The sequence below is a fragment of the Musca autumnalis genome, unplaced genomic scaffold, assembly GCF_047663935.1.
Source record: "Musca autumnalis isolate F117 unplaced genomic scaffold, ASM4766393v1 scaffold_1, whole genome shotgun sequence".
Classification (NCBI taxonomy): domain Eukaryota; kingdom Metazoa; phylum Arthropoda; class Insecta; order Diptera; family Muscidae; genus Musca; species Musca autumnalis.
This window is the reverse complement of record NW_027411644.1, coordinates 66,284,396-66,306,466: the sequence shown is the minus strand read 5'-3', so window position 1 is coordinate 66,306,466 and position 22,071 is coordinate 66,284,396. Positions and strand designations below refer to the sequence as shown.

At 38.4% G+C, this 22,071-nt stretch overlaps 1 protein-coding gene and 1 long non-coding RNA gene across 2 annotated transcripts; both read right to left on the bottom strand.

The window, feature by feature from the left end:
• Positions 1-2,108: 2,108 nt before the first annotated feature.
• Positions 2,109-4,857, bottom strand: LOC141390597 (uncharacterized). The gene is made up of 3 exons (XR_012409413.1): positions 4,482-4,857; positions 2,630-4,420; positions 2,109-2,543 (listed from the first exon to the last, which is right to left on the bottom strand). It is a non-coding gene; the product is annotated as an uncharacterized lncRNA (long non-coding RNA).
• Positions 4,858-7,514: 2,657 nt separating this feature from the next.
• On the bottom strand, positions 7,515-9,292 carry meigo (Solute carrier family 35 member B1 homolog meigo). Its single transcript, XM_073979912.1, has 3 exons — positions 8,832-9,292; positions 8,293-8,757; positions 7,515-8,228 (listed from the first exon to the last, which is right to left on the bottom strand). The coding sequence occupies exons 1-3, from the start codon at positions 9,034-9,036 to the stop codon at positions 7,882-7,884; spliced, it is 1,017 nt and encodes a 338-aa protein (XP_073836013.1). The 5' UTR covers positions 9,037-9,292; the 3' UTR covers positions 7,515-7,881.
• Between the last annotated feature and the right edge of the window lie 12,779 nt (positions 9,293-22,071).

Below are 22,071 nucleotides of genomic sequence, written 5' to 3'. Positions count from 1 at the left end.
CCGCTACATGTGATTTTTGATATACAACAAAATCCTTTTCCGCTGCAGTAGCGATTTTGGCTGTTTAAGGTAGCGGTTGTAGCGATTTTTACCCAAATTGTTTATTATCATCACTTTTAAAACAAACGAAACAGAGCATATTGAGTGGAGCAAATGAAAGCTGTGTTCCAGAACCTGCAAAATAGTACTATTTAGTACTATTTTTACAATTTTTTGATAAAATGCGTTCCCGTACGACAAAAACTGGCAAAATTTTCTGTTCTCTTTAAACAAAAATGGCTCGGAATGGCTTTCTCTTCTACTATTTTCTACTACACAAATTTGGCTGTGTAAAAAATAGTAAATTGGTCAAAGGCAATATTTGACATTTTTTGAAAGAACGAAAAATAAAAAGACAAAAAGAAACATCAATAAAAAATAAATTAAAAACAAATTAAATAGAAATAAAGCAGTCAACCAACATAAAATTAAGATATTTCGGCAATAGTCGTTAAATCGTTTTATAAAAATGCGTGGTAAAGAATAACAAAATGTCGCGAAGCTCATAATTATTAAATAATTTCAATCTTACAGTTCAACTACGGCAATTGTGACCAAAGATTTTCACATTTATATGTAAAAAAACATAAACAAATATATCCTCAAGTACGGCGATTATCGGCGAACGTCCGCTACAAGAACTTGATTTATATTGTCCTCAAACGTTCAACAATATCCTCGTTGGAACACTAACATCACAGTATGGAAAGGATAGATCAGTCGATATTTCTCTGGAGAACTGAACATAGGTCGAAGCAAAAAAAGTGAGGTTTTTACACAGGCGAAATATCCACATATGTATGTGGGCGTATTACACACAGATGTTAAATTCAATCCAAACAAGGGCATATCCAAGCACTACACTATGTGGCCCGCATGGGTAAGATGTTCCATCGATATTTATGCCAAGGGCGAAGAATGTAGCTGGATAATGTAGTGGATCCTGTTGGTTTGAATGTTGAATTGAATGCAACGTTGAGATGTTGCAGATGATGGTTTTTAAACCGACTAGTTAAAAAGCCTACGGTAAATAAATTATCAAATGAGTTCCTAAACTTCAATCTTTTGCCTGAAGTTCTTGCTATTTCAATAAATCTTTAGAGGAATTAACATAATTTTTATTGTTGTTTTCATGGTAAAAGTCAATATAATTTATATGGGTCTACGCCAAATTGTTTAGAGGGAATTGATGCATTTATTAGAATATGATTCCTTATGTTTGTTGTTGTCCCAAGGGCGATTTGATATACAGTCGAAATCGCTTATAACGTCGGTCAAGGGACCGACGAAATTCGTCGCTATAACCGATATGTCGTTATAAGCGATAGGGCTATAAAGGGCCCCAGAGATTTGAGACTTTTGGATATGGTCGTTATAAACGACGACGTTATAAGCGATTTTGACTGTAACTATGGCTGAGGATTATCACCCGCCTTTTGTGAAAAATTTAGACCTCCACTCTTTCGATAATTTCTAAATGAACATAAGAGACATGCATCAGATGATGTACATAACATTCGATATAAAAAGCAAATAAATTCAAAATCACAATTCGGTACTATTTATTTCTATATGACGTTTGACATTTTTTATTCTTGACGTATTTTATTAACTTTACTACATTTCCCGTTCCTGTACTTTTTGAACAAATATGTGTTCAGAGAGAAAATTTGTCAGTTTTCTCTTTTACTATTTTTGCCATTAAAAAAGTTCTGGAACGAAGCTGAAATAAAGCTAAAAACACATCCAACGTTTGAGTAAAGTTTTATGTCATTTCTGGTAGAAGAATAAAGAAAAATTGAAACTTGGCAGCACTTTGCCTTTTATCCATCTACCAGAAATAGGTCTGTCTGGTTACCCAAAAACTTGTAACAATTTGTACCAATTGCTGCTGGAAGTCGTCTGTTAACATAAAAAGCCAGCAAAAGAGAGTGAATCGAGAGAGACATGTTGACAGTTCTTTTACTGAGAGTTTGCAAATTCTTGCTGGACAAATTTCTTCTAGCAAGCACTTGTAACTCTTCTTCTTCCTGAAAACAATCTGTCAGCAGTTTTTCATTATTCGGTGGTTTATGTTTGTGAAAATTAAAACCAATTTTATTGTGGAAATATCAAGCCTTATTGTATTGTTTTTTTGAGAAGCGATCTGGACAAGCTCTTTCAATTTTGTAATCAGTATGATCTTTTCGTAATCGGCGGAGATCTGAATGCCAAAAACAGAGATTGGGGTGATTATTGTGACAATTCAAACGGGAGAGTTCTCTCAAGTCAATTTTCTTGCTAGTCCGGATGCTCTCAATAGCATCAACCAAAACTTCTTCATTGATACTTTGCCATCTTTCTCTGATCATTATCCATTAAAACTTCGCCTGGATATAAATAGTTCCAATATAGTCACGAAATCGCCTAGAACTATTATTTCATACAGAAATACTGAATGGTCCAGATTTCAGGATGATATGGATTTTGCTTCTAGACGCCTGATGCCTCCGTTGAACAGGAATCTGGAAAACGGAGAAATCGATGAAGTCGTAAGAAACTTCAATAGCACATTTAAATCTATTCGCGAATCCTACTCACAAAAACTCACCATCAAGGACGAGAAATTTCCATTCTTTGGATATCCGTTCTTTGGATATCGAGAAAGCATTTGATTCAGTGTCACATAATGGAATATTACACAAACTGATTGACTTATGGCTATATTACACCATATGTTTTTCACATGCATGACATCAGCTGGTCTGTATATTAGTATACCCAAAGTGACTACATACACGTGAAAAAGCATATGGTGTAATATAGCCATTTCATGTTGATCCATATCTTGTGAAGATCATCCAAAGCTTTTTCCATGGTACAATGAAGTAGAGGTAGGCCAGGTATGAAAATCACTGAGAAATGCCACCCTGCAGCCATGGCCTAAAACGTCAAATGGCATGGTACAATAATAATGGTAGATGTACCTGTATAGCTATCCCGTATTACAAAAACATATGGAACTTAGAGGTTCACTTTTTATTATATGTTACAGTCTGTTTCACTATGTCGAACGAAAATGAAAACGAAAGAAAAACTACTTAACTCGTGTATGATTTTCAAATTTTGTAGTTGTTTCGAAGCAAAAACAAAATCAATATTACCATGAAAAGCAAATTTTGGGTGTTTTTCGTTCGCATTCATTTTCTTTCGACATAGTGAAACTGGCCCTTAAAAGTGCCATATAGTGTAAAAACATTTCTTTAGCTAGGCTCCAGAATATTCTTGTTGGAAAAGTGTTCCAAACATAACAAAAGTTCTTCACAAACTTATGACAGTGAAAAATGTCATTCACTTATTTTCTACTTGACAAGTTTGGCTAATCTGACATCGTGATTGCTGGTATCCGATTTGCAGATAAATGTCAGCAGAATTTTTACAAAAATTGTAATTTTTACATTCCCTTACTTTTGGAACAAATTTAAATTAATATCAATATTTGATAAATTGTTCATTCGTAAGTTTTGCTAAAAAATCAACAATTTTATTTTGACACGCGAATACACATTTTTTTGTCCTTGTTTGCAATTTTAAGATATAGTGTTACAGCAGAAGTTTTTTGTTGGAACAGTTCAGCGATACATCTACCTTTATGATTGCATAATGTCAAAAACACTACAAAATGTCAACCCTGCTTTTGACAGATTAGGCCATAAAAAGAAAAAAATTGTAATCAGCTGTTAGCTGTGGCCTACCTTTACTTTATTCTACCATGGCTTTTTCCGTAATCGCAGATTTTGCGTCCAAGTTTAAGATGCTATTTCGTCCCCAGGTGAAATTTGCAGTGGAGTCCCTCAAGGAAGTGTGCTGGCTCCATTTTTATTCAACCTTTTCCTGAATGATTTTCCGCATATAAATGATTATTCGTAAGCCATTCTTTACACAGACGACTGCTTAATCTATGCACATGACTCATCACCCGTCACTGCCTTAGCGAAAGCCGCAACACATCTAGCACGTATTGATAGCTATTACAAAACGTGGGGCATAAAAATCAATATCGACAAAAGTACTGCTATCTGTATCCGCAACGCATCAGGAAAATGTCCCAAAACAGTGGTTCCGCTAAATAAACTTCTACATTTGTCTTTGGATGGAGTTGAAATCCCATTTGCTTCATCATTAAAATATTTGGGTATTAACTTTAGCAACTTGATGAAGTTCAATACACATGCTCGATTGAATCTTCAAAAGGCGAAACGTATTGCAAATACTTGCCACCGAACACAAAACTACTCCTTTACAAAGTGGCCATAAGATCGATCTTAACATATGGTTTCCCAATCTGGTTTACTATATCACCGATAGTAGCCAAAGAGTTGGAGATATTTGAGAGCAAGATCTAAAGAAAATGCATCAACAAAAATTATCAAAATATGACAAAAAGATTCTCAAACACTTACGTCTATAACACTGCTGGAGTTCTGCCCTTCTGCAATTACGCCCTTAAACATCTGAGAAAGTTTGTGGATAGGCTGCCATCACACGACAACACATTAATGAATGATATACATAGCAGGGAAAAAATGTACTTTGATCTGCTTCAGTCCACCTTTCTCCAATTGGAATTATTAACGAGGTCACCGACATTGATTCTAACACTAAAATACACCTGCATTTTACCGAAAATCGACACCGGGCTCTCATAGGGGCTGAAAAGCACCAAAAATTTTATTAACTAAATTAATGTTTGGTTTACATTCGGCGTCGTTTCGTGATTTCGAAGGCGTTTCGTGATTTCGTGCGAAATCAAGCAAAATTTATGATGATTTCGCATACAAAAATGAAATCATCTCATTTCGTGATTTCAGCGAAATCAACATCGAAATCACAGTACACATGATATACAACCTTGCTTTTGCCTAAAAAAGTACCAAAAGTTGAAACACTTTTCATGTATCACAATAAACAAGGTAGATGTGCGAATTGCTGCAACAAAAAATGTTAGTATCAAAATTTAAACAAAGTAAACAAAGTGATAAAAATATTAAATTACTTTGTTACAATGCTATTTTTCAGTGTGTTCCCGTACCTTTTTAATGGTAATATTAGAAAATAGGGCGAATTGTCAAAAATTGCTTCCCCATACAAATTTGTTAAAAAAGACGGGAACGGAAAAATGACGGAAATTGCAAAAAGTTGTATGCCAAAGTTGTATGCTAGAAAACAGGAGAAGAGGGTGTTATTCGGCGCTATTTTTGTTTATAGAGAAGTGCTAGCCTTGCTATATTTCGGAGTACGGGAACGCATTTGTAGCACTGAACGGGAAAACTACTGCAAGTACTAATATTTTGCAGGTTCTGAGCACAACTTTTACCTACCAAAATTTATCATTATGATGTCTCAACGATAAAATCATTATTTATTTTTTTATTTGTTGGTACTATACACAATTAATAAGATATATAGATAATTTTACGATAATTTTCCAAATAAAGTTGTAAATTTCTATATTGTCGTACATTTTTGATGATTAATTCATATTACAACAACTTGCTTTGAAAATTCATGTTCGATCAGCTGCGCATATGCATCTACCTTGATCATTGTGATATGTTTGAAATCAACAAAATATAAGTATAAACACCGGGGTGTATTTCAGGATTTCGTGAAATCCAGTGGATTTTGGAGCGCTAGTGTAAACTTGGCATAAGAAAACACTTACAAACATAATTTATTCCACGAGCTTCGCTCATTCGACTTAATTATAGCTTTGTTCCTTTACTTTTTTACTGGTAAGGGTGGTAAAAGAGAAAAGTGTCAAAATTGCTCAAAATTGCTCTCTCATGAACATTTTTACCAGAAAAGTAAAGGAACGGAAAAATGGTTAGATCTGGCAGCAATGTCAAAAACAAACATAAAAAATCAATTTTCGTCTTTTATTTCACAGTTTTTAATTTAGTTTTGTCAGCGTTCGACTTTTTCTTCTGTTTTTCGCCCATTTTCTTTTTCCTTGTGAAATAAGCGTTCCTTAACCCCGAAAAGTGGCAAAACTGGAAGCAATTTTTAAGAGAGTGAGAGTGGAGAGAGAGCGAAAATGGCTTTCTCTTCTACCACAGGCTACCAGCAAAATTTCTGCAGGTAAAAAATGGCAGAACTGATTTTTCGACTTTTGTTTGACGATTATTTCACAATGAAAAAGAAAATGGACGATAAACAGAAGAAAAAGAGAAGTCTCCCTTGTCCCGTATGGGATGTTGTGGAACAATGTTTTGTGTTTCTTTTTGACATTGCTGCCAGATATACCATTTTTTCGTTCCTTTACTTTTCTGGTAAAAATGTTCATGAGAGAGCAATTTTGAGCAACTTTGGCACTTTTCTCTTTTACCACCCTTACCATTAAAAAGTAAAGGAACAAAGCTCCTCTTTTAAAAATATGGCAAGATTGGAACATTTGTTCTAGTTATGACTGTAGTCAAAATAACGTTTATTCATAACACCAACTTGGCAGCATTGTTCCATTAAAAGCGCCAAAACAAGGAAAAGTTTATTGGAAAAATTTAATAACTTATTTTCAATTAAAATAAAACCAATAAATAAAGCAGCTTCCTGAAAAATGGGTAAGTGGAGAAGAAAGAACAGGCATGTTCTCTAACTGCAGTTCTTCTACATTGTTGTGGGAGCCTTGAATTCATAAATCGATTTGTTGAAGCGGAGGAACAGCTGAATAAATACATACATGAAGTCTTCTCACGGATCTCTTTGACATGTAAACCATAAACGATCTATAGCCCTTTTTCTATCCATAATTTCCTAGATAGATAGACATCTTCTATTGCTTGTTGTTGTTGTAACAGTGTTTTATTATTATGTTCGTTCTCCTGTTCTGGGTCTATCTCAAGATCCAGGAAAGTGGCTACTTCGATGGGATGTAACCACAGGTCCACTGAAGTTAGATGAGTAGGTTTGGCGGGGCAGTTGAATAGGAGCTTAGTATCGTGCGGGCTCATGCCGCATACTGGGCAGATGTCTTGCACGGCACGATCGATTTCCGTCCAATAAAAATTTAGGCGACTGCAATATCCCGAGCGTAACTGATCCAACGCTTCTCTGATTTGTCGTGGCAGCTGACTTCCTTCAGCTGCGATAGATGGGGGGATGTACTCCGATGGCTGCATTCACACAATAATTGCTTATGGCCTTCGCAACTGTGTCCGTGTGAATGCTGCTCAAACCTGCCTGATATGCCTGTTGATCTAGAGGTTCTCTCCTATATTGTTGGACCTACTCTTCTATTGGTCGTCTATAAAGCCAGCTCGTCTCCCTATGAAGTCGTCTTTAAAGGCTCCTTGAAGAAGTCGATAAAGACTGAGTAAATATTCTATGTCCATTGTGTTATTGTTTGGTTAGTAAGCCTTGTGTTAATAAAATTGGAATTTTGATTTGTTGATGGTTTCATTGCCATTACTCAAACGGAGAAGTTACTCGAATGTGTGTTTATCTGTTAATACTAGATTTGTTTATTTTGATTTCTTTTCTTATCTAATAAAATACAACATTGATTTGTATATAGTTTTTGTTGTTCTTAAATTCATAACTTTGTTGTTGTTGTTTTTCATATGCTTAATTTGAACTTTATACAAAAAAGTATAGGTATAAAAAACGAAATCTAACAAAACATTACAACAGATCATCATTCACATTTGGTCTATAATATAAATAATATAAAAAAATTTGTAATTATGGAAATTTGTGTTCAAGTAGTAGTAGAAAAAAATTACACTAATATGTACTATCATCCTTATGGTCAGACTTGTCATCATCATCAAAAGGAGGACTATGATGGTTCACTAGATTAAAATTCTATGATATTAACTTTTTCTTTTCTTCAGTGTCTTTGGCTATGGGTTTCTTGTTGGATGATGTGGGTGGTTTTTTGCCAAAGAACATATCAGCAAAGAGGCCAGCAAATACCAAAACAGCACCAAACCATTGACGTGGCAGTAAAACATTGCCGAAAATCACTACCGAGCAGAGGACAGTAAAGAATTTCCTTGTTGTTGTCACCACAGAACAAGCCAAGGGACCAAAACCAGATACCATTAGGAAAATAAATAATTGTCCCAGGCAGCCGCACAATGCCAACATGGCCAGGTGACCCCACAGTTCAGGATGGCGGGTGGCAAAATGTACAAATTCTTTGCCTTCTCCTGGGAAAAAGAGAAAAACAAAATTAAAATTTCGATTATGGAAGGGGAAACATTACACACTTACCAGTCACAATCATGGCAAAACCCAACATCAAAGTACTCCAAAAGTTCATGGACATCATCATCTGTTGTCCCGAGGGGGCACTTGCAGAGCGCATACGTTCTTGTACGGCACCAGTCAAGCCATCCATGGACAAACTGAGTATCAGCAACAATTCACCCAATCCTGTCTTATCAGTGGCCGCCACAGATGGTGCCTTGTTCTCTTTGTACATGAACAGCACAACACCAACAACAATTGTCAACACACAGGCATAACGAATCCATGTATATGATTTACGTCCCAACAACACACCCAGGATCATAACGGGAATGGGTTTGGCAGATTTACCCACAACTTGGGTAGGATATGGTACCCAACGCAATGCCATATTTGAGGAAACCATGCCCAAGAGGTAAGTCAAAGCACTAATAGCATAGTACGATCTTGGGGTGGTGTCTTCTTTTTGGGGCTTAACTGTTAACATGCCTGTAATTGAACATACATAGAATCAATTTTAACATCTGGAATAGAAGCATCACTGTAGTCCACCTCCAACTTACATTTTGCAAAAATAAAATTACATAAACACTGGACCCAAACCAAAGCCAAGGCATAGGTAAATTTCTCACCCACCGTGCCATCTTCATTTGCTGTCTGGCCATAACGTCCACGCATTATTTTCTCCTGGACAATGCCATAGAGAAAATAACAAAAGAATATTCCCAAGGCATAAATTAGAAAGCGGCTTTTCTCTGGTATTTTCATGCTGCTGGCTGCTGTGGGACGTGCTCTATTCTATGTTTGTGTTTTGTTGTCAATTTATGTTATTAAAACATAATATTTGCGCTCAGGTGTTTCGATATGTTGGAGTCCGGGAGTTAAACAAACTTAATTTTTTGCTACACGTCATTCATTTTTTGTGAATGGCTACAACAAAAACGTCAAATACAAAGCCTTCTTTAAACAATCAACGCCGTAACGTCGTGTGAAAAAAATAAACATTGGTGAGGGCGAAATAAGTGAGTGATAAACATCAGGAGCAAAACAAAAGAGGCGAAAATTTATTTCAGATTGATAATCAGCTGTTGTGCAAGACGTGTAACCCACTTTGAATTGATAGCACATCTGTTGAGGCTATCAAGAAGGTTAAAAAAGTTTGGCGCCAAAAGGAAAGAATGTATTTTAGAATAGGTCTGTCTGGTTACCATAACATTTGTAACAATAGGTTTGTCCTCGTACTTACTTAAGCTGAAAGCACATACAACGTTTGAGTAAAGTTTTGCGTTGGGCGTTGACAAAAAAACAACAACAACAGGGCGAAGCCGCCACCAACGTCCGGCGTTGATGTGTTTGCCGGCATATATTTCAAATGAATTTGAATTTTTCGGCATCATGCCCAACAGTGTAAAAACGACCAAAACGACACAAAACATTACCCAAAGGTTGTATGTGTTTTTAGCTTTAATGTTGCTGAAACAACTACTTCTCATTTACTGAAGAAGTTTGTTATCGAACAGCATTTTGTAAAAGTTTGTATAAATTTGTACAAACTTATAACACTTAGGCCGCCATCAGACAATCTGCTTTTTCACATGTATGTTGTCACTTTGGGCGTACTAATATACAGAACAGCTGATGTCATACATGTGAAAAAGCAGATGGTCTGATGGCGGCCTTAGGGCCATTATTACATGTGTTCTTTTACCATATGATGGATTTGAAAACGCAAAATAAATTTGGAGGCATTAAAAATATAATTTTTACATTAAAAGTTAATGCCAAGAAGCTCCTCCTTGAAATTCAATTATCAATGTTAACTTTAATGGCTCCGGCACATACGGTCCGTTTAGTGACACGTTGGGACACGCGTTGTCCCAAAACAGTTAAATTATGTTTAACTTTAATGCGTCAGCCATATTGTTGTTTTTCAAAAAACTTGGCTTCACTTACACTTTTTTCATGTGGTTGTTGTACCGCAACGCCAACGCACCGTATGTGCCGAGCGCTTAAGTTAAGCGGAACGCTCTAAATCTGTTCGGTAAATTCAAAATATAACAAAAGAAGACTTGTAATAATGGGGGTTAAGGTGATCTCGTAATAAGTGCCGTTAAAGTTGTAGAAACTGAAGATAGTGTTTATGGACGAGCTGAAAGGTGCCTTCATGGACGAACTGAACTGAGTTTATAGACGAGCTTAAGGGAATCTTCTCATGGACGAGCCTAACGGAGTCTTTATAGACGCGATGATGACAGTCGTTATAGACGAGTTGAAGGTAGACTTTATAGAAGAGCTAAATTGAATCTTTACAGAGTAGCTGAAGTGAGTCTTTATAGAGTAGCTGAAGTTAGTCTTTATATACGAGCTGAAGGGAGTCTTTATAGACGAGCTAAAGGTATTCTTTATAGATAAGCTGAGGGGAGTCTTTATAGACGAGCTAAAGGTATTCTTTATAGATAAGCTGAAGGGAGTCTTTACAGACGAGCTGAAGGGAGTATCAATAGACGAGCTGACGTCCTTTCGTTTACTTGAATATACAAAAGTTTAATATGTCCTCGTCCCATTACTTGGGGTTCAATTTTGTATTTTGTATTAGTACGGCAATGACGACAATTGGAGTTTTCCTTGCCAGAGGAGGGCCATTTTGAATATCTTGGTATATGTATCATATTTTGGGACACCTTTATAACTTTTAGCGTCACAATCTGCGCTACACGGAAGAACCATTCACAATCGAAGGCTAGTGCCTTAAGAAGATAATATTGGGCGTGAATTGAATAAGTCGAACACATCCAAGGCTTCACAACTTGCCGCCAAGATTTCTCTTCGAAAACTCCAACAGAACTACCCACCTTTCTTGATTAAGCCTATGCCAAGCGGAAGCATACTACCAAGTTTTTATAAACTAAATGGTGGCCTATTCCTTTAACACCAGTCAGTATATATTTCCTATTAGAAGACTAGAAGATCAAATGGCAATTTCCTCAATCGATTTTCATTCCAAACAAATTTATGATTCCATTGTTCTGATAACAAAAAAACTCCGCATTTCTGTGTTCACTTGTAGCTCCGAACTAGAAATAAATTATGTAATCATTATCTGTTCCTTTACACATGTTAAATGTCAATAGGGGTTAAAAAATAATTTTGTTATTTTTTTATTTTCCAACCTCATTCCACCAGCTAAATGGTAACACGAACTGTTACGCTCGAGAAAAAACTTGTTTATGTAGACCCTTTCTTAACACCCTTATTAGAAGAAAGGGTGCTTAGTAAGACATTTTTAAAAGAAAGGGTGCTTCTTAAGAACCTTTTTGGAAGAAAGGTTGCATCTTAAAACCATTTTTAGAAGAACGGGAGCTTCTTAAGACCCTTTTTAGAAGAAAGGGTGCTTCTTAAGAAACTTTTTAGAAGAAAGGGTGCTCGTTTAGACCCTTTTTAGAAGAAAGGGTGCTCCTTTAGACCCTTTTTAGAAGAAAGGGTGCTCCTTTAGACCCTTATTACAAGAAAGGGTGCTCCTTTAGACCCTTTTTAGAAGAAAGGGTGCTTCTTAAGACCCTTTTTAGAAGAAAGGGTGCTCCTTTAGACCCTTTTTAAAAGAAAGGGTGCTCCTTTAGACCCTTTTTGGAAGAAAGAGTGCCTCTTAAGTCTCTTTTTAGAAGAAAGGGCGCTTCTTAAGACCATTTTTAGAAGAAAGGCTGCTCCTTTAGACCCTTTTTAGAAGAAAGGCTGCTCCTTTAGACCCTTTTTAGAAGAAAGGGTGCTCCTTTAGACCCTTTTTGGAAGAAAGAGTGCCTCTTAAGTCTCTTTTTAGAAGAAAGGGCGCTTCTTAAGACCATTTTTAGAAGAAAGGGTGCTCTTTTAGACCCTTTTTAGAAGAAAGGGTGCTCCTTTAGACCCTTTTTAGAAGAAAGGGTGCTCCTTTAGACCCTTTTTAGAAGAAAGGGTGCTCCTTTAGACCCTTTTTAGAAGAAAGGGTGCTCCTTTAGACCCTTTTTAGAAAAAAGGGTGCTCCTTTAGACCCTTTGTAGAAGAAAGGGTGCTCCTTTAAACCCGTTTTAGAAGAAAGGGTGCTCCTTTAGACCCTTTTTAGAAGAAAGGGTGCTCCTTTAGACCCTTTTTAGAAGAAAGGTTGCTCCTTTATACCCTTTTTAGAAGAAAGGGTGCTCCTTTAGACCCTTTTTAGAAGAAAGGGTGCTCCTTTAGACCCTTTTTAGAAGAAAGGGTGCTCCTTTAGACCCTTTTTAGAAGAAAGGGTGCTCCTTTAGACCCTTTTTAGAAGAAAGGGTGCTCCTTTAGACCATTTTTAGAAGAAAGGGTGCTCCTTTAGACCCTTTTTAGAAGAAAGGGTGCTCCTTTAGACCCTTTTTAGAAGAAAGGATGCTCCTTTAGACCCTTTTTAGAAAAAAGGGTGCTCCTTTAGACCCTTTTTAGAAGAAAGGGTGCTCCTTTAGACCCTTTTTAGAAGAAAGGATGCTCCTTTAGACCCTTTTTAGAAAAAAGGGTGCTCCTTTAGACCCTTTTTAGAAGAAAGGGTGCTCCTTTAGACCCTTTTTAGAAGAATGGGTGCTCCTTTAGACCATTTTTAGAAGAAAGGGTGCTCCTTTAGACCCTTTTCAGAAGAAAGGGTGCTCCTTTAGACCCTTTTTAGAAGAAAGGATGCTCCTTTAGACCCTTTTCAGAAGAAAGGGTGCTCCTTTAGACCCTTTTTAGAAGAAAGGATGCTCCTTTAGACCCTTTTCAGAAGAAAGGGTGCTCCTTTAGACCCTTTTTAGAAGAAAGGATGCTCCTTTAGACCCTTTTCAGAAGAAAGGGTGCTCCTTTAGACCCTTTTTAGAAGAAAGGATGCTCCTTTAGACCCTTTTCAGAAGAAAGGGTGCTTCTTAAGAAATTTTTGGGAGAAAGGTAGCTTCTTAAAACCCTTTATAGAAGAAAGGGTGCTTCTTAAAACCCTTTATAGAAGAAAGAGTGCTTCTTAAGACTCTTTTTAGAGGAAAGGGTGCTTCTTAAGACCCTTTTTAGAAGAAAGAGTGTTTCTTAGAAGAAATGGTCCTTCTTAAGACCCTTTTAGAAGAAAGGGTGCTTCTTAAGACTCTTTTTAGAGGAAAGGGTGCTTCTTAAGACCCTTCTTAGAAGAAAGGGTGCTTCTTAAGTCGCTTTTTAGAAGAAACGGTGCTTCTTAAGACCCTTTTTAGAAGAAAGGGTGCTTCTTAAGACTCTTTTTAGAGGAAAGGGTGCTTCTTAAGACCCTTCTTAGAAGAAAGGGTGCTTCTTAAGTCCCTTTTTAGAAGAAACGGTGCTTCTTAAGACCCTTTTTAGAAGAAAGGGTGCTTCTTAAGACCCTTTTTAGAAGAAAGAGTGTTTCTTAGAAGAAATGGTCCTTCTTAAGACCCTTTTAGAAGAAAGGGTGCTTCTTAAGACTCTTTTTAGAGGAAAGGGTGCTTCTTAAGACCCTTCTTAGAAGAAAGGGTGCTTCTTAAGTCCCTTTTTAGAAGAAACGGTGCTTCTTAAGACCCTTTTTAGAAGAAAGGGTGCTTCTTAAGACCCTTTTTAGAAGAAAGAGTGTTTCTTAGAAGAAATGGTCCTTCTTAAGACCCTTTTAGAAGAAAGGGTGCTTCTTAAGACTCTTTTTAGAGGAAAGGGTGCTTCTTAAGACCCTTCTTAGAAGAAAGGGTGCTTCTTAAGTCCCTTTTTAGAAGAAACGGTGCTTCTTAAGACCCTTTTTAGAAGAAAGGGTGCTTCCTAAGACCCTTTTTAGAAGAAAGAGTGTTTCTTAGAAGAAATGGTCCTTCTTAAGACCCTTTTAGATGAAAGGGTGCTTCTTAAGACTCTTTTTAGATGAAAGGGTGCTTCTTAAGACTCTTTTTAGAGGAAAGGGTGCTTCTTAAGACCCTTTTTAGATGAAAGGGTACTTTTTAATACCCTTTTTAAAAGAGAGGGTGCACTTAAGACACTTTTAAGAAGAAAGGGTGATTCTTAAGACCCTTTTTAGAAGAAAGGGTGCTTCTTAAGACTCTTTTTAGAAGAAATGGTGCTTCTTAAGACCGTTTTTAGAAAAAAGTTTGTTAAGAACCTTTTTAGAAGAAAGGGTCCTTATTTGTTCGAGTGTAAATGTGTGTAATACATGTGTTCTATCCACATATGGGTGTTTATATTAATTTGATATTAAACTCTTATCAATTATTTTGTTATATTTCTTGTTGTTGTTGTATCGACAATAACAACATGAATAAACAACAAAATAGACAATTTATTGAACACCTGGATTGTTGTGTTGGCAATAAAAAAGAGACACTGTGGCTCGTACAAATTGCATGCAATTATTTTAGACTGCACTGACAGTGGGTAGTGGTGGTGGCTGCCAGGACATGAACTGTGAGATGCGATAGAAATGTGTAAAAAATGATATAAAGAACCACAATAAACTCATAATCATTTTCGAAGCAAAACAACAAAAATATTCGAAGGGGGAAACATGCAGTGTGGGTGGGTGTAGAAATATTCAGGTTAGTTGCTTCGTTTCATTGGTGAACAGTGATGATAAAGTAGATTACAATGATTGTTTCATATAAATGAACCCATAACAAAAACAACAACAATAATAACAAATTATTTTCTGACCCTCTTTTGTAAGGACAAATGTTTTGAGGGGAAAAAACTATAACAAATAAATTTGAAAAAAAAAACTGAAACGCTTGGCCATAAAACTAACACATATCCCCCACCACCACCACCAACACCATAGCTGCCCGACAACAAACAACACGCGATGATTATATTTTACAAATGTGGACAAGGAGAAAATTATTTCCGCTTTAGTTTTTAATTGTTCTTCCGAGGCGTTTTTCGTTTTGCCAAAGCATCCTAATGATCTATTGCTGCCTCGATGCGATCATGAACACACGCAATGGGTCATAAATTCAAGCGACCGTTAAATGTTTTTCAGTCTTTTTGGTGGCTTGCGTGAGCCTTTCGCTATGCTGCGATTTGTGAAGTGTTAAAAACACATTAATAATATCGGTTGGATGTTTTGGAAAAAATCGAAATTTTTAACCCCAAAAGTATTTTATTTTTTTCCAGTGGAATGATAATTTAATGAAAAATGATTTTTAATGATTTAAAATGACAATTGTTAGAATTTTTGAAATAATTGCATTTTTAAAGAAGGCAGTCGTAAAAAATTGCTAATCACCTTGCTTCATTAAGAGTGTTGAAAGTCATAATGATCTGCAGATTTGAAGACATATGTAACTACAATAGACTACATCATTTTCACATGTTATTTGGAAATTTCAATTGTAATTTAAATTATTCCATTTGAAATGAGGTTTTTGGTTTTTCGAATTACAAATGAAATGTTTCAAATTTCAAATGGAATCAAACGATTTTTTGGATGTAATAAATAATTCGATTTCAAATGAATAAGTATATAATTAAAAAATTAAGTAACAGTGTTTTATTTATAATTGCACTTAAAAGTAGAAGATAATTTTTCATTATGGAATCTCTCAAATAAAACGCTTGCATTTGAATAAAAAATTGTGACAATATTGAACGGCAAGCGTTTTATTTGAGAGATTCCATCATGAAAAATTATTTTCTACTTTTAAGTTCCTTCTAAGTTCCTAACATCCACCTTCATAACACCATCCCTTCGAACAACCTCCACCGATCTTCCGAACAACCTCATCCAAACTTCCGAAAAATCTCCTCCGGACAACCTCATCCGAACTTTCAAACAAACTCCTCGGAACTTCCAAACAACATTCACTTTAACTCCGAACAACTTCCACCGAACCTCCGAAAAACCACCGCCGAACAACCTCCTCCGAACTTTCCCCTCCCAATAGGCTCTTTCCATTTTCAACGGAACCCCATAACCAATTTAGGCCGAAAATGTAGATACAAACTTTAAAATGCCTGAAATTTGGTGGTACCATTCATAGGGGCTGTATCAAAACCTGGACCAATGTCCACAATTTTTGGTGGAGAAGTTGGGAACTCGAAATCAAAGTTACAGCCATTTCGGCCCAAAAATTAAGACAAAAATCACTTGAAATCGGGTGGAGCCGTAATATGGGGGGCTATACCAACACCTGGACCTACATATGTGTCACAATTTTTGGTGGAGAAATTTCTGTACCACTGGGATCTCCAAATGCCAAGTTACACGCAATTCGGTATTAAAATGAAGATAAAATCCTTATAACACTTGAAATCGGGCGGTACCGCTATATGGGGGCTATACCAAAACCTGGACCTATGTCCATAATTTTTAATGGGTACGTTTCTGTACCATTGGAAACCCTAGTTGTCAAAAAACAGCCAATACGGGCTTAAAATGACGATAAAATACCTTAAATCGAGTGGTACCGCTGGATGGGAGCTACAGGAAAAAATTGACCCATATTGGTTTTGGTTTCATATTCATGTTCGATTGGTCAACTGCAACTGTGTGAAAAATGAGTTACCAGATTTGAAAAGCAAAATACCGGATACCGGGTGGTACCGTTATATGGGGGCTATGAGAAAAAATGGACCCATATTGATTTCCTCTGGAAAGGGTCTTAAGAAGCACCCTTTCCTCTGGAAAGGGTCTTAACAAGCACCCTTTCCTCTGGAAAGGGTCTTAACAAGCACCCTTTCCTCTGGAAAGGGTCTTAAGAAGCACCCTTTCCTCTGGAAAGGGTCTTAACAAGCACCCTTTCCTCTGGAAAGGGTCTTAAGAAGCACCCTTTCCTCTGGAAAGGGTCTTAAGAAGCACCCTTTCCTCTGGAAAGGGTCTTAACAAGCACCCTTTCCTCTGGAAAGGGTCTTAACAAGCACCCTTTCCTCTGGAAAGGGTCTTAAGAAGCACCCTTTCCTCTGGAAAGGGTCTTAACAAGCACCCTTTCCTCTGGAAAGGGTCTTAAGAAGCACCCTTTCCTCTGGAAAGGGTCTTAACAAGCACCCTTTCCTCTGGAAAGGGTCTTAAGAAGCACCCTTTCCTCTGGAAAGGGTCTTAACAAGCACCCTTTCCTCTGGAAAGGGTCTTAAGAAGCACCCTTTCCTCTGGAAAGGGTCTTAACAAGCACCCTTTCCTCTGGAAAGGGTCTTAAGAAGCACCCTTTCCTCTGGAAAGGGTCTTAACAAGCACCCTTTCCTCTGGAAAGGGTCTTAAGAAGCACCCTTTCCTCTGGAAAGGGTCTTAACAAGCACCCTTTCCTCTGGAAAGGGTCTTAAGAAGCACCCTTTCCTCTGGAAAGGGTCTTAACAAGCACCCTTTCCTCTGGAAAGGGTCTTAAGAAGCACCCTTTCCTCTGGAAAGGGTCTTAACAAGCACCCTTTCCTCTGGAAAGGGTCTTAAGAAGCACCCTTTCCTCTGGAAAGGGTCTTAACAAGCACCCTTTCCTCTGGAAAGGGTCTTAAGAAGCACCCTTTCCTCTGGAAAGGGTCTTAACAAGCACCCTTTCCTCTGGAAAGGGTCTTAAGAAGCACCCTTTCCTCTGGAAAGGGTCTTAACAAGCACCCTTTCCTCTGGAAAGGGTCTTAAGAAGCACCCTTTCCTCTGGAAAGGGTCTTAACAAGCACCCTTTCCTCTGGAAAGGGTCTTAACAAGCACCCTTTCCTCTGGAAAGGGTCTTAACAAGCACCCTTTCCTCTGGAAAGGGTCTTAACAAGCACCCTTTCCTCTGGAAAGGGTCTTAAGAAGCACCCTTTCCTCTGGAAAGGGTCTTAACAAGCACCCTTTCCTCTGGAAAGGGTCTTAAGAAGCACCCTTTCCTCTGGAAAGGGTCTTAAGAAGCACCCTTTCCTCTGGAAAGGGTCTTAACAAGCACCCTTTCCTCTGGAAAGGGTCTTAAGAAGCACCCTTTCCTCTGGAAAGGGTCTTAACAAGCACCCTTTCCTCTGGAAAGGGTCTTAAGAAGCACCCTTTCCTCTGGAAAGGGTCTTAACAAGCACCCTTTCCTCTGGAAAGGGTCTTAAGAAGCACCCTTTCCTCTGGAAAGGGTCTTAACAAGCACCCTTTCCTCTGGAAAGGGTCTTAAGAAGCACCCTTTCCTCTGGAAAGGGTCTTAACAAGCACCCTTTCCTCTGGAAAGGGTCTTAAGAAGCACCCTTTCCTCTGGAAAGGGTCTTAACAAGCACCCTTTCCTCTGGAAAGGGTCTTAAGAAGCACCCTTTCCTCTGGAAAGGGTCTTAACAAGCACCCTTTCCTCTGGAAAGGGTCTTAAGAAGCACCCTTTCCTCTGGAAAGGGTCTTAACAAGCACCCTTTCCTCTGGAAAGGGTCTTAAGAAGCACCCTTTCCTCTGGAAAGGGTCTTAACAAGCACCCTTTCCTCTGGAAAGGGTCTTAAGAAGCACCCTTTCCTCTGGAAAGGGTCTTAACAAGCACCCTTTCCTCTGGAAAGGGTCTTAAGAAGCACCCTTTCCTCTGGAAAGGGTCTTAACAAGCACCCTTTCCTCTGGAAAGGGTCTTAAGAAGCACCCTTTCCTCTGGAAAGGGTCTTAAGAAGCACCCTTTCCTCTGGAAAGGGTCTTAACAAGCACCCTTTCCTCTGGAAAGGGTCTTAAGAAGCACCCTTTCCTCTGGAAAGGGTCTTAACAAGCACCCTTTCCTCTGGAAAGGGTCTTAAGAAGCACCCTTTCCTCTGGAAAGGGTCTTAACAAGCACCCTTTCCTCTGGAAAGGGTCTTAAGAAGCACCCTTTCCTCTGGAAAGGGTCTTAACAAGCACCCTTTCCTCTGGAAAGGGTCTTAAGAAGCACACTTTCCTCTGGAAAGGGTCTTAACAAGCACCCTTTCCCTTTCCTCTGGAAAGGGTCTTAAGAAGCACCCTTTCCCTTTTCTCTGGAAAGGGTCTTAAGAAGCACCCCTTTCCTTTCCTTTGGAAAGGGTCTTAAGAAGCACCCTTTTCCTTTCCTTTGGAAAGGGTCTTAAGAAGCAACCTTTCCTTTGGAAAGGGTCTTAAGAAGCAACCTTTCCCCTGGAAAGGGTCTTAAGAAACACCAAAGAAGCACCCTTTATTCTGGAAATTGTCCAAAGAAGCACCCTTTATTCTGGTAAGGTTCTTAAGAAGCACCCTTTATTCTGGTAAGGTTCTTAAGAAGCACCCTTTATTCTGGAAAGTGTCCAAAGAAGCACCCCTTATTCTGGTAAGGTTCTTAAGAAGCATCCTTTATTCTGGAAATTATCCAAAGAAGCACCCTTTATTCTGGAAATTGTCCAAAGAAGCACCCTTTATTCTGGAAAGGGTCCTAAGAAGCACTCTTTCCTTTGGAATGTATGCTAAGAAGCTCCTTCCCCTGGGATGGGTCCTAAGAAGCAACCTTTCCTCTGGGTAGGATCCAAAGAGGTACTCTTTACTCTGGAAAGGGTCCTAAAAAAACACCCTTTACTCTGGAATGGGTCCCAAGAAGCACCTTTTATACTGGGAAGAGTCCTAAGAATCATACTTTTTTTTGGAATGGGACCTAAGAAGTACCCTTTCCTCTAGAAAGGGTCCTAAGAAGCACTCTTTTTCTCTGGAAAGTGTCTTAAGAAGGTACCTTTCCTCTCTTTCTTAGGAAGTACCCTTCCCTATGAAAAGGGTCTTAGGAAGCACAATTTTATGAAAAAAAAAGACCACGCCCACTTTTTCAATTTTTATCATTTCTAAAAAAACTACTGAACCGATTTTCCTGAAATTGCCAGGGAATGTACAGGGATGGCCCCTATTAATTAATAGGCTACAAATTAAGTTGAATTTCGCAAGGGGCGGGGTACTTCCCGGTACTTCTTTAAAAATGCTATACATATCCATACAAATAAAAATCAAATGTCGTTCGTTGGTAATGGCATCAGTTGAGAACGGCCGGACCGATTTCAATAATTCTTTCTGTGAAATGTTCGCCATAACCCGACTTAGGTTTTATGCAAAGAAAATGTTACCACGCCCACGTTTAAGCCCACTTTTTTTCTATTTTATCTTTTTTACAAGAACTACTGAACCGATTTGCCTGAAATTGCCAGGGATGTCTCCCGGTAAAAATAGGCTACAAATTTAGTTGAATTCCGGTAGGGGCGGGGTACTTCCCCTATACCCTATTTCTTTAAAAATGCTATGGTTGGTTGGTTGGTTTACGTGGTGGCTATAATCTTCATAGCCTCAATTAGTATGTTAAAATATACCGTTTTGAAAACCACACCACTCGGGTAGAGATTGTTATTCCGTTATAGTATGTTGGTAAATTATATCCAGCCTGATAAATTGAGAAACCTCAGAAGGTCCCTCAGACCTAGTTCGGTTGTCTCAGCAAGATCCTGTAGGAACGGTCGTCCAAGAGTTTTAAATCTTCTTTGCAATTGTGCAGGGCAGGAGCAGAGGAGGTGTTCAACCGTTTCTTCCTCTTCTTCGTTTCCGCAGCTGCGACAGTAGTCATTGTGTGGAATATGTAAGCGCTTTGCATGGTTACCAATGACCCAATGACCGGTTAGCACCGCAATTAGTCTTGCCAGGTTCCGTCGATTTTGGCTAATCAGGAACTTTGTACGTTTGATGTTGTAGTGTGGCCATGTAGATTTTGATATTTTGCAGGTTTCAGTCTTGTCCCATCTGATCTCTGCTTGTGAAAGACAGTATTTGAAGATATCCCCTTTAACTACTCCCATTGGTGTTGCGACTGACGCCCTTGGAAGTTCGTTAGAGGCAGATCCCGCTCTAGCTAGTTCGTCTGTTTTTCGTTTCCAACAAGACCCTTATCCCGCTCTAGCTAGTTCGTCTGTTTTTCGTTTCCAACAATACCCTTATGACCTGGGATCCAAGTAAGAACTACTCTGGTCAGAAGCCCTAGCTTAGCAAGTTCTTCTTTACATTCCTTCACCAGCTTTGATGTGACAATGTTTGACTTCAATGCTAGGAGCGCCGCTTGACTGTCGACAAAAATTCCTGTTGAGTTTGGTGAGGGGTGCTGTAGAAGTATATTACAAGCTTCCTTTATAGCCAGTATCTCCGCCTGAAAAACACTGCAATCTTCAGGTAGCTTTGTGGATTTAGATATGTTTGCTTCTTCCGAGTAGACACCAGAGCCAACTCCACAATTCATCTTAGAGCCGTCCGTGTATACAATGATGTCGTACCCCGTCAGTGGAGTTCTATTTTCATTCTTTCCTACTTGGAAATTTAATTTTAAAAGGCTGATCAAAAGTTATTGCAGGTGTGCAGTAATCAGCATTAGTTGCTATTTTTCTTGGTAGTTTGAGAAGCCGATAGGCATGTCCGTAAGCTCTGTCTCTCCACGTTTCTAGAGCACGTAGCCTTGCAGGCCGCAGTTGCTTTGATGTGTAGATCTATTGGCAGTATATGCATCATTGTATTGAGGGCTTCAGCCGGACAAGTTCTCATTGCCCCTGTCACCCCGATGCATGCCGATCTTTGTATGCTGTATAGTTTTCTCTGAATTGTTTTCTTTCCCACTGTTGGCCACCAAACTAGTGCTCCATATGTGAGTATTGGTCTTATTATGCTGGTGTACATCCATAACACCACTTTGGGTTTGAGAACCCAGCGGCTCCCAAACATTTTGCGACATGTGTAGTATGCAACGGTTGCTTTATGAGCACGATGTTCCATGTTACGTTTCCATGATAGTTTTGGTATTTCTTGACCTCGTAGTCGAGGAAGATTGGTGATTGCATATTTGGTTTTTGTAGAAAATAGCACCATCTCTGTCTTCCCTGGATTCACCCCCAGACCACTACTTGTGGCCCAAGTATCCAGTGATTTCAGGGCTCCGCTCATGATGTCACTCAGCACGGACGGAAATAAACCAGAGACGAGCATTA

Bases quoted from the DNA above. Each gene is read 5' to 3' on its own strand.
- meigo (XM_073979912.1), bottom strand. From the start codon at position 9,036: ATGAAAATACCAGAGAAAAGCCGCTTTCTAATTTATGCCTTGGGAATA. The intron at 8,758-8,831 runs GTAAGTTGGAGG...GTTCAATTACAG, and splicing joins TAATTTTATTTTTGCAAAAT to GCATGTTAACAGTTAAGCCC. The intron at 8,229-8,292 runs GTAAGTGTGTAA...TCTTTTTCCCAG, and splicing joins TTTTGCCATGATTGTGACTG to GAGAAGGCAAAGAATTTGTA.